This window comes from Sesamum indicum, linkage group LG3, assembly GCF_026168435.1.
Source record: "Sesamum indicum cultivar Baizhima isolate 11 linkage group LG3, ASM2616843v1, whole genome shotgun sequence".
Lineage (NCBI taxonomy): Eukaryota > Viridiplantae > Streptophyta > Magnoliopsida > Lamiales > Pedaliaceae > Sesamum > Sesamum indicum.
In genome coordinates, this window is record NC_142659.1 from 18,945,198 (window position 1) to 18,957,718 (window position 12,521).

Consider the following 12,521-nt stretch of genomic DNA (forward strand, 5'->3'; position numbering starts at 1 on the left):
TGTATTCATTTTATAGTCAAAACAGAGAAGGGCTTTTACGTCTTTTCATGCAGTAAATGTAGTGAATATAGCCTGTAGGAGGACTGAGATTTGGATGATGATGTACTGGTTCACAGATAAGTGAGAAGCCAACGGTTTCTTTTTCTTGCGGACACGTGGCGGAAAGCCCTGCTTCGCCGGAAAAGTCTCAACGCCCGCGGCCCAGAACGGAGTTCTGCTGAAAGGTGAATTCTTGACTTCAAGATAGTGTTGACGGTGCTTTGTTGCAATCCCATGCATTTGGGTAGTTGGTTTCTTGGCGTTGTTTGTTACAGCCATGGACTTCAAATATACTGTGTTGGCTTAAGCTTGCTTGATTTTTGTTGTTGTATCAAATTCTAGGATAATTTGAAAGAAACAGACATAACTGTCCGGAGTAATGATGTTGAATAATGGGACTAATGAGCCTGTTTGGTTTAAATAAGAGCCTCATATTGTCAAGGAGGCAGAGGGCTGAGTTCAGAGTAGCTTCTTTGTTTGTATTTGTTCTTCCACCGTCTGAAAAATAGCCAAAAATTTAAGAATGTTTGCCTATATTTAAAAACATAGGGTTTGATGTAATTTAACTTATATTTATTTGTCTCACATTAGTACAGAAACACGAAACCAGACATATTAATACACGTCTATCTTTCTGTATCTACCAAAAACAGAGAAAAATACGTTAGAAATGGAGCTGAACAATATTGCTCTTTTGGTCCGGCATTCCCTTGTTTTTGGGTCCTCTACGGTATAAGTTCATAACTGATAGGCTTAAGACGAACCAAGTTATGAAAAGGAGTTTCTTTATCTAGTCTTGATAAGAGCTTGCACATCATGTTTGTTAAAACCTTCAGTAAGCTACTTCAAGCTCATTTTTAAAATGTAGTTAAGGGTTAGAGCTGAACTTGGTTGAGTTTGTTTGCTTAAGTAAGCAACCACCCATGCTTGAGTGCTTCACATTGTTCGATCTTGTGGTAAACTTTGTTATTATTTAGCATCCCATGCTTGAGCATATCACATTGTCCGATCTTGTGGTAAACTTTTTGTTTATTTAGCATGTTTCAAAATCTTATGAACATGCTTTAACAAGTTAGAAAAAGATGAATATAAAGTACAGAATGCACAGTTCAAAGGTATTACGTCTGAAATTAGAGATCAATAGACTAAAACTTTAGGGGCGAGAAGTAGAAGGTAAAAACCTTACATGTGATTTGAGTACGACCAAACTTGAGCGTGGGAATCCTTGCTAATGATTCAGAGGATTGAGTGAAGAGGTTCAAAATTATGCTGTCCACTGGCTGTTAGTTTCAATGTTATATAGCTTTTCTTAGAGCTTAAAGGAAGAAACATTTAAGCGTTTCTCTGATATTTTTTGCTTTTTAATCATCCCGGGTTCTTGGAATAACGTAAACTACTCCACCAAATGGAATATGATCAATCCAGGAGAACAATAAGTTTAAGCATGCACATGGAGAATCTTTTGGAGGGACTAACTACATCAAACCATATGATCCAATGGCTTGATTATGTTTTTGTCAGTTGCACTTCATTCTGAGCATTAAATCATATCTTTAATACTACAGGAATATTAAACATATGAGACAAATAACTCCGAAAAAATCGTTTTCTTGACTAAATAAATGAGGAAGCTATTCAAGTTGGACCCGAGAATTAGCAATTTTAAACTATCCCTTCCATATCATGATTGTATGTCTGATGTAGTTTGATACCCTGACCAGATTAGCTTCTCTTCTCAATTTGAAGCAGATATGTTGTCTTTGCTTACATCACCATCGATCAATCGCACATGGTTGCCAAATGCTTCCACTCAGGTTTTCTTCTTTGCTCTGTCTCTGGAATATCACAATCTATGGAAAGTTTCTCCATTCTTATACTCTTAAATCTGAAACTATGCATCAGCTAGGTCTGTATAGATATGGTCAATTTCGAAGAAATATTCCCTTCATTGTGAGGTCCGAGAATGTGTCAACTTCTTCTTGCGAAGGTACTTTTGTTCTAACTTTTAATAAGATGAATGTGGGACCTGGATGAATTTAACTCAGCACCTCAGTCAAACAAACTATGCCATGTAAACTTCTTAGTAACATCATCTTATGAATTTGGGTGTTTACACATGTATGTGGGCCTGTAACCAATTCAAATTGGAGCTAAGACGCCCAGTTTTCGTTTCTGATATCTCTCTAATGAGCTCTTATAATTGATCAAAAATTTAAATCAGGAACCAAGTCCAATATATGTCAACAAAAGCCGTAATTCAACTATACTAGAAGTTCCTTTCTTGAGCTTTTCACTTTCATCAGAGGAACAAATCCTTAAGCAGGTCGTATTGAAACAAAGCGAAACTATCAGTGAACTATTCAATTGTCCCCTTCATTCATATTAAATGGTCCGTCAAAGCTTCCAAAGCATAAAACTTTTACTACATCCCCTCGATAACTAAAAAGAGATATATTACTCCTACAAAGTAATGTTAGGGATAATGGATGAGGTAAGAATTTAGAAATCTTCTTCTTTTTTTTTTTTTTTTTCTATGTTAATCTTTGTGTAATCACTTGATTCAATCTGAACTATCCCCTGGAAAATTCTAAACTAATTAATCTGGCTGCATGAGTGCACCAAGCTGAGCCCATATTCCAGTGCCTCCCACCAGTAAATGCCTGGGTAAGCTGATTTTTTTGTCATCTCTTTACATCACCAGACATGAACTTGTCCATCTGCAAATTAGGTAAGCGGTGGAGGAACCCAATAGATCTGGTATGTCAACATCTCATTAACATCAACAACACTCTATGTCAAGTATTTGCTTCAAAAATATACCTCAAGATCCACTAACTCCCGACTGTAGGTGCGATCCCAAGTAGCAAACACGAATCTTTTAGTTTGGCTTGGACTGAGCAATTGCATATACAAGAGTCTTTGGCTAAACTTATTTGAAACATCAGATTAGGTCCTACATCTCATAACATGTCTTAAAAAATTGAAAAATGTTTTTATTTTAAAAATAAGCTTTTAATTTGTTTGGATAAATAAGAGATTGTGTTTGGAATAATAAGCTCCTTATAATAATGATGAGATGATCATCAAACTATCAGAACTTAATACCATATGGATAAATATTTCTGCTTGCGGAAAAAATATTAATTATGTGAAGGATAAAAGTGAAATTTCAACAAAATAGTGAGAGCATTTTTTTCTCTTGGATCTGAAAATTAAAGAGCTTATAAGATCTTATAAAAGAGATGAGTTGACCTTACTTTTCTTTAAAAGCTTATAAGATCCTAAACATCTTCGTTTGGGATCCCATGAACTCTAGAAAAAAGATTTACCAAATAGGTTTGTAGAGCTTATAAGCATTCAAATGCATATAACATGTTTTGAAAAACTTGTAAAAATCCTCTAAACGTGCTCGGTAGAAATCACAATGAGGAAAGGATATTGTTTGTTACCTTATCATTTGGTTAGTATTGTTCAGATGGAAATTTCATGTAGCACTGAATTTCTTTATTAACGATACATCACTTGAAAGACTTAATGCTGCAAGTGCGTGGCTTCTTTTGTGTTCGTCGGTCAATGTGAACATTATGTTTTTGGTTCAAACAGTTATATGCATGCAAGAGAGTATGACATCCACATTTATTCTATAGGAGCCAACCTTTGGCTTGTTTTCCATTTTTACACAGTTGTGTTGACATACTTTTTTTTCTTTATAACAGATAGACCTGGACGCCGGCAACTCCTTGCCATGGGGACAACACTTGCCCCATGGTTATTCTTTTCACAGCAAACTCCGACAACGTGTATGTTATTTTTTTAGGAAACTCATGATATTCTTCAACTTCTAAGATTTTTAAATTTCTTATCCATACAGTGTGAAAGTATACAATTAGTCTTCTTTTATATCCTGTTCTTTTGTCCCTCCGTTCTTTTTGCTGTCATTCTTGTTAGAAATAGAATCACAGAGTCCATGCAAAAGTTGTTATTTTGTTATTTATTGAGTCATTTATTCCATAGTAGCTTTCACCTCTCCTTTTCTCTCTATTATCTATATTTTTATTTTCATCACCCTCCTCATTAACGTAATTTAACCCGTGTTTTTATGTAGAGTAGGATCTGGAGCAGTTGCTATGACCATTATTCCTGTTTAGGGCACTTAAAGCACACCTTTTAGTTGTTTGTCCTTTGATTCCTGGGTTAATTAATGTCATATGCTAAGAGTATACCGTTGATATGGCTCAGTTGCTGCAGAAACAAAGAAGGGATTTCTGTCAGTCACAGATAAGAAGGATGGGTACACTTTTGTGTATCCCTTTGGGTGGCAGGTCCGCCTCATAATTTTCTTCTTACTTGTGCCCATTTTCCACATTTAGATAAGCTAGTTTAGTTTTCACCTCGCCCACATTTTTTATCATCAGTTATCAAGCAATTTTACCTTCCCTTTTACAGTTTTGACTCATTGTATTATCTTTATCGGTGGTCCAGGAGGTGGTCGTTGAAGGGCAAGACAAAGTCTTCAAAGATGTTATCGAACCTCTGGAAAGTGTCAGCGTAAACATGATCCCCACAGGCAAACAGGATATTCGTGATTTTGGACCCCCGCAGGAGGTTAGCAAACTATTTTTCAGGATGAATGTCATCAGTAATAAATATTTATGGCTCTGTATTCCTTTATAAATAATTATCTTATGATATGGAATCCTTTTTTACCTATCTAGTTATAAGTGGATATTTGTACGTGGACATATGATGTTTTTTATTAGTCATAATTGGCTTCTGCCTGTATTCAAATTCAGTGTTTTTTGTTCAAACCTGGTTCTAGGTTGCGGAAACCTTGATCAAAAAGGTCTTGGCTTCTCCATCTCAAAAGACAAAGTTGATTGAGGCAACAGAGGTAAGGGCCTTTTGTCCTTTTTGGTCTTTTATTGCTGCCCTTTTACCAGTAATATCTGTGAGTTTGAGCATAAGCAGCACAGATTTGAGCTACAATCTTACCTTGTAATAAAGCAAAAGTTCATTATCTTTCACTGAAGACATTCTATTATCTTGTCACTGGTAGTTACTCTATTGTGTTCGGCTCATTGCATATTACTGCTTTCAGCTACTGTGCGTGTTTGTTTTCCTATCTCCACTTTCGTTTCCTCATGCTCATGCCTGAACATCTGATCAAAATTATTCAGAGTTCTTCTTGCTTTTGCTGTTATTTCATGTGCTTCGGTTTCCATTACTGCTTTAAGCTTCTTTTATATTGTTTCTTGCTTGCCGTCTCATTTTGTTTGGTAATCTTGGAAGTGACTTCGTTATAGTGTTATTAGGCCAAGTCCTATATTCTTGGAACTATTTTTTCTCAATTTCACAATTCACTGTTAAGACTTTTAACCTTCAAATTTTTTCCATGTTTACAATATTTGCAATTTGCAGCATAAATACTATCATTTTAAGCGTCTTATGTTCCATAAAATTATAAAAGTTTTGTTCCTTTAGACGATAGCTGATTTAAAATTTTTAAGTGACGTTTGCTACCAACCACTGATCTCCTTATACCATGTAATTGAGAGATCATTCTTGCCGTTAGCTCACGATGGATGCTCATAGTATGCGAATAAAACAAGAACATAGAGTAAATAATTTCTGTTGGTTATGACCAAATTACAGTGGTTCTCCTGTAGTCGAAGATCAACGTACAAAAATGCTATTCTTTTTAAATGCAAATGCTAAAGCATTTTATATAAAGAAATGCCTACAATATCTTGCATCCTAAGTCGATCAAACATCAAATTTTTCTCAGCGCCTTCTCCTAGTTCTCTTAAGTTGTCATTGTTGACGGACATTAGAATAATGCTTCAATGGTTTGATGAATATGGATCTAATGGAAGAATTTTGTCCGGTCATGTTATAGCATGATGTGGAAGGGAAAGCGTATTACACAATTGAGTTCATAGCGCAAGCTCCAAACTACACTCGTCATGCTCTTAGTGCCGTCTGTATTGGCAATGGTATGAAAATTTACTTCCGTTTCAGTAATATTGTGTGTGCTTGAAGTACTCATTTCCTACTCGTTTCCAACGAAAGAATCTCTTTCTACTATTTTAAAGTTAGGAATTAGATATTAAAGAATGTCTTATTTCCTGAGGTTGCATTTGGAACAATGGATTTGGATTTGGTTAAGGTTTTCAATGCATGGATTTCAAATCCGCATATTTGAAATCTCTTATTTGGATTTATAAGTAATTTGTGTAAGGATTTCAAACTCATTTGACTAACCAGCATTTCAAATCCCTTATATGCATTCAGAAGACTGTGTAATAACAACTCAACTCCCTTACACACTGAGTAATCATCTTGCAGGAAAATTCTACACATTGACAACAGGAGCAAACGAGAGGAGATGGGAGAAGATGAAAGATAGACTGAAAACTGTGGTGGATTCGTTCCAGATTTTCAACGTCTGATCGTGCAGTTCTGTCTTGTTCTTCACCATAATCATCTTCATGGCAGCAACACTTCCATGGTAAATTATCTAACACTTGAGAGGATATTCCATCTGTGTAGATACGAGCAATTTTCTCTGAACGACTTGAGTTTCTGCCGTCGTATGATGTACACATGCTTTTGTTTTACGATTTGTTCAAAGATACGTGAGCTTTAATTTTCTGTTCAGTTTACGCTGCAAGATTCCTTTATAATCTGTAAGCTTTTTATGTTTGGATCGTAGGTCTTCTGTTTATGCATTTGATCTTTCGTTGAGAATCGAGAAGGGTAGAGCTAAATAGTGTACCAAACTATTCACAATCGATATTGAGGTTGATTAAAGCTTTTTAACAAAAAAGAGTCGTGAATGGCATACACGACTTTATAAGAAAATTTAAAACATAAAAATAAAAAATTGCCATCCACGACTTACATTAAAATTATTAATAAGTTTAAAACTACTTTATTTTTATTAGTTTTTTTTATTTCTTTAAATAAATAAACTGAAGTTAATTTATTGAATAAAAATAATATTTTATTTATTAGTAATTGGTTTAACTTATATAAATTGGTTCTTTGTATTGTTCAAATTACAATTTTAAATTTTTTATACACTTTTCCAAATGTTTCCGTCAAATTTGATATATTGTTACACTTTTACATTTATATCAAAGTAATATCGTGTTTAATTTGTTACGCTTTTTCTTTTACTTTATTTGTTTCTAATTAATATTTTTCTCCTTCATATGATCATTATTTCAGTATCATTTCCCCTGAGTTCTATTTATGTGTGTATATATTATGTAATGGGTTTATTTATTTGTGATGTAACAAATATATATTTATATACTAATTGTTGTTGCGTGCGGTTCTCGTGATCAACAAAAATTATAATGTGAGATAAAAAATTATTAAAAAAATAATAGGCGGTGAGGTGATGAAAAAGAAATAAATATCTTAGAAAAAAGAAATGTAGGGTAACGTAAGAAAGAAAGAAAAATTATAATTGTGGATTTATTAAAAATATAGAAACTTGTGAGAAAAAATTAATTGTAATAGAATTAATAAAATTGTGAAAGTTTGTGAGAGCAAAAAATGAAGAACGTGAGAAAAAAATAAAGTAGTGAGTCGAGAGAAAAAATATATATAATTTTAAAATAATTAAAAAATATTAAAATTACTACTATGGGCACTTTTTTTAAAGAATAAAATGAATTAAAGGGTAAAATATGACAACAAAAAATTGGTACGATTAATGAATTTTTTTTTTATATAATAGTATAGATATTAGGTACATCATTAATAAGAAATAAAAAAATTCTTATATTTCAATAGTAAGTTAAGTATTCTGCAATAAAGTTCTACAATTTCCCCTACAAATCTTTCTCATAGAAATTTAATTTTGTTTAATGCAACAAAAACTTACCTAAGTACTCCTAATTTTTTCTAATTTTTCTCTCATTATTATTATTTACTCAAAATCTAACAAAAAGAAAATTATCTTATATTTTTTGCATTACGTTATAAATTTAACTTGTAATAGTAATTAAATTAAATTAAATTTTTGGTAAAATATAATTCGAATTACTAGTCCTTATCATATCCGATTGCTAAATGATTTAAGTTTTGGACTATATTTTAATTGTAATTAATAACTTTTTGAAGGTATTTTAGTTTATTCTCTTTTTTCGTTCTTTTTCTTTTTTTTTTTTCTTTCTCAATTTGCCAAAACGAAATGGAGCAAAATTCTATTCATATTTTTGCTATGTTTCCTAGATGTGCACTTTTTGTATTTCTTTAAGGAAATATTTGAAAGAAAGCAAAAAATGCATTTTTTTTTGTTTAAATACATTTTTGGATCCATAACTTAACTCATTTGACGTTTTCGTCTTTCAACTTTATAGAATATTATTTTAGTCTTGCTTTTCTTTCATTTTCGCAATTTTAGTCCTTTTTTTACTCTGAGCTCACATTTTTCACTGAAAGATACATGTATATCACACGTGACCTTTTAAAATTGGGACTACTACCAATTTGCTCGTTTTTGCGAGTAATTTTATTCTTTAACGTTTAAGGTAGCATTTTGGTCATGCATGATTTTTTTAATTTTTATGATTTCAATCTTTTGTTCAATCGGAATTCACTCTTCTCATTGCACAGTTGAATTCTGATGGGAGAACGGACTGAATCGCCAAAAATATAAAGATGCAAGACCAATATACTAAAAATAATTAAAGAATGAAATACCAAATAACCTATCTGTTACAAAATTAAAAAAAAAAAAAAACATTTACTCCCTTTTATATAAAGCTAATTAATTCGAACTATATACAACAACGACCTTATTAAATGAGACTAAAAGTACAAGTTGATCAATTATTTCACTCCCAGTAGTTGGGAGTTATCAGGCACATGATATTGGCGTGCAACGTACCATTAAATCGAAGGCTCTGAGACTAACCTCGCGAATTTTTTTTAAATTTAGTACAAAAATTCAAATAGTATAGAATCAGTTTTGCAGACCCTCCTACCCTATACACCCAACGAGCAATTTTGCTCAAGGGATTCAAAACACCAAAATTTAAATGCTAAAATTTAATTTCTTTCACAAATAAAAAAAAATGACAATAATGTTGATGAAAACAATGATACTAATAATAAATTATGATATATATATATATATTTAAACAGAATTAAACATTGAATTTGTAACCTCATACATACAAATAGAGTACAATTATGTATATATATATATGTTTATTTTCACAATATATATATGATGATGATGATGAGGTAGTGAGAGCAGGTTGGGAAAATTGTTCTCTCACTCTTTGACAACAAAAGCAAATAATTAAGGATTGGAAGACATATGTTGATGGATGGATCAGTTATTCCTGGGCGGATGCGGCTTTGGCGATCGGTAATCCGCGCTGAATGCCATGTAATTCTCTTTCCACTTTCCCATTCCATCACCTCCTGATTTCATCATCTCTTCACTTCTCCCGGATGTTTCTCCTAATTCATCACTTGCTTTCCCAACACAATCAACAGCTTCCTGCAAGTTTCGGAACAGAATGCAAAGCAACCCCATGTGATATTACAAACCAACAAATTAGCCCATATGATGAAAAATAAGTAATTGCGATTTACCCGTATGGTGTTTTTCAAAATGAAACAATTTATCTCCTTAATCATAATACATGGTGGTAAATATATTGAGAGTATACAAAGATTACCTTCTTTAAACTCAAACTATTGCTCTCCCCCTCCACTGCAAACCCTTTCTGATCAGTCGCGCCAACTACACTCACTTCCTTTACTGCAAAATCACAAAGCAAAACATCACCTACGGATCTTCTTCTTCTTCTTACATACAAAGACACAGAATAATTCTTGAAAAATCACCTGGACGAGCATGGGAAGAAGACATTAATGTCCCAAGTGCGACCAAAACGAGAAGCAAAACAAATAATTGCCTGTTAAAGCCATGACGATGATCACTGCCAAACAGTACCATCTCTGTTGACTCTTTCATTTGTGAGCAGCCTGTGGAATAACACCTGCAAATTCAGGAATTTAAGGGGTTTAAATACATACATGTATATATATATGTGTGTGTGTGTATAGTTTTATAATTTGAAGAGAGTTCAAAGTGTAAAAATCAAGTCAAAGCTTGGGTTCCAAGAATTAGGGTTTTTTTATTTCTTGGAATATGAAAATGTGGGGTAGTGGAGAGTACAAGCAGTACATTGGGAGACTCGAGTTCAGAAGCAAAGGAGCAGAGTTCAAAGTCATAGTTAGGGAAAGCGGAAGTGAATTTTATGGGTTGGTTGGACGAAAAAGCACATGTAAATGTGTAATGTAAGAGTGTGTGTGTGTGTGTGTGTTCTGCGCCTGTCTGCCGCCATGCATGCAACGATCAAAAGTTACTACTTTTGTTGGTCCGTTCGAGAGCATGCTTGTTTAGTTACAACGTACGTACACACCTATCTGTCGTCCAAAGGCTACTTTTTCAGGATTATTTACTTAGATATTTCAAAGGCTGCTCAAGTTGGATTCACATTCTTTTATTACATTAGTTTTGCAGATGTATATGTATTTACATAATATTACATCAAATGTGTTGTATCAAACATTTGAAAATTTCACTTTAGCTTCTTACAAGAACCATGACTTCAGTTAAATTTCATTTTTCTTTTCATAATTTAAGCCCGATTTAGTTTTAATTTCGTTGATTATAGATTTTTCACTTTTAGTCTTTTATCTTTTAAATTTATTCAATTTCGCTCATCCGTCGAGTATTTAGCAGAAACTTACGTTATTATTTGCTTGATTTAGTGAGGTAAAAATCTCAATTTTTCATCCTATAGCTTAGATATACATTTTTCAATTTTGGTCAAATTTTAGATGAATGGGTAAGTCTACTATATTTTTATTATTATTTTGCCTAAAATTCATTAGCTAAAGCATAATAACAATTATGAGAAATAGTCCCAAAACCTAGGAACCGATAACTATGAACAGATTGGCAGAGTTTTGGACGGATTTTACGACGCATTTCAAACATTCTAGTGCGTCAAGTCCAATCATGGCAGAGTTATAAATTCATTAATTGTCACTACCAATATTTAACATTCAAGTATAGAAATTAAGAACTACATAGAACCAAAAAGGTTCTAATTATTACCGGGGCAATAAATTCAAAAGATCATCGGTATGTGAAAATGATGCTAATATTATTAATATACTTGAAAATTAGATAGAGATTGACAGTGTCTATAGTTTAAATGATTTAAGAAGAGTCAAAACAACAAACACACACATATATAGGTATATATGTGTCTCTTTTGCGGTGGATATAGCAATGACTTTAGCAATTAAGAAATAGCCGGTACAATATACGACAAATTTTGGAACGAGTTTGCAACGAAAATATAACCGTTGTGGAAATACCCGTTATAATTGTGCAACGGGTATATAAACTTGCAATGGAACATTAAGTTGTAGCAAATGTTGTTTAATCTTGCAACGGATTTAGCATCAATTTTGTAATGAAAAAGTATATTTATTATGTAATCGTCTCAATTTAACCGAGATCAATGCAAAACTCATCTCAAAGTTGAGATGGGTTACATCCTGCGCTAATTAATTAACCATCCTAAATGTATGACACAATTTTTTGGGGCAGGTTTTGGCATAATAAGTTGCGAACCTCATTTTGCGACGGTTTTGGTAACGATCAACCCATCCCAACACATATTAATTGGTTTTCAAAGATGTGATGACATCATCCACAGTGAATCTGTCGCAATAACCGTTCCAATTTTCATCTCAAAAGTTGTCCCAAATAATAGTTCTTTTTGTAGTATAATAAGAAAATGCAGAAGGATAGAAACTTAAGAAAATTTGAAATATACATGTCTAAGAATGTTTAAAACATAAAATAAGATCGAAATTGAATAGGGTCTAACATATGAGACGAAAAATGATATTTCTCACCACAGTTTCAATTTAATTTATCTAATCGTACAAAAAAAATTAATTTACTTGTGAATTAGGATACCCTAATTAAGCAATTAATATGCACATACAAATTTCAAAACCAAATTTAAGAAAATAAAGAGAAAATTGCATTTTCGTTACCTGAATACAGTGCCGACATTTTACAACTTTGATACCATACTTTTCGAAATGACCAAATTTGGTACCATATGAATGGAATCATTTGCACATTACATACAAGTGTTACGTACTTTTCATGTTGGCAGTAAAAAATTAAAAAAACTACAGTTTTGGTATAAAAGGACTCTTTGCATAATTGGTACCATATTTTCATGTTGACCAAAAATAATACTACATGAACGGGGCCGTTTGCATACTATAGATACTCCATTAAGTTTTTAATGTTGCTATTATCAAGCCTCTTGTTTTGGCTCTCAAATATCACGCATTTGAACCCGCATGTATTGTAGCTTGCTTTAGGTTAAGATGATATCGAGGAAAGGAAAACAAAA

At 32.8% G+C, this 12,521-nt stretch overlaps 2 protein-coding genes across 6 annotated transcripts; one reads left to right on the forward strand and one right to left on the reverse strand.

Annotated features, from left to right (window-relative positions):
* The first annotated feature begins 74 nt into the window (after positions 1 to 74).
* On the forward strand, positions 75 to 6,750 carry PPL1 (PsbP-like protein 1). Of its 5 annotated transcripts, none has more exons than XM_088878453.1 (10): positions 75 to 224; positions 1,789 to 1,853; positions 1,942 to 2,026; positions 2,741 to 2,767; positions 3,756 to 3,839; positions 4,279 to 4,361; positions 4,522 to 4,644; positions 4,859 to 4,930; positions 5,936 to 6,032; positions 6,385 to 6,750. In XM_088878453.1, exons 2-10 carry the CDS (start codon positions 1,791 to 1,793, stop codon positions 6,486 to 6,488), a joined length of 738 nt encoding a protein of 245 aa, XP_088734579.1. In that variant the 5' UTR covers positions 75 to 224; positions 1,789 to 1,790; the 3' UTR covers positions 6,489 to 6,750. The 5 variants fall into 5 exon arrangements, with proteins under 5 accessions (XP_088734579.1, XP_088734581.1, XP_011072964.3 ...); XM_088878454.1 differs by having other exon boundaries at positions 84 to 224; positions 1,761 to 1,853; XM_011074662.3 differs by lacking the exon at positions 2,741 to 2,767 and having other exon boundaries at positions 78 to 224.
* A 2,435-nt stretch (positions 6,751 to 9,185) lies between these two features.
* Positions 9,186 to 10,114, reverse strand: LOC105158121 (uncharacterized). The gene is made up of 3 exons (XM_020692974.2): positions 9,913 to 10,114; positions 9,744 to 9,826; positions 9,186 to 9,562 (listed from the first exon to the last, which is right to left on the reverse strand). Exons 1-3 carry the CDS (start codon positions 10,040 to 10,042, stop codon positions 9,392 to 9,394), a joined length of 384 nt encoding a protein of 127 aa, XP_020548633.1. The 5' UTR covers positions 10,043 to 10,114; the 3' UTR covers positions 9,186 to 9,391.
* Between the last annotated feature and the right edge of the window lie 2,407 nt (positions 10,115 to 12,521).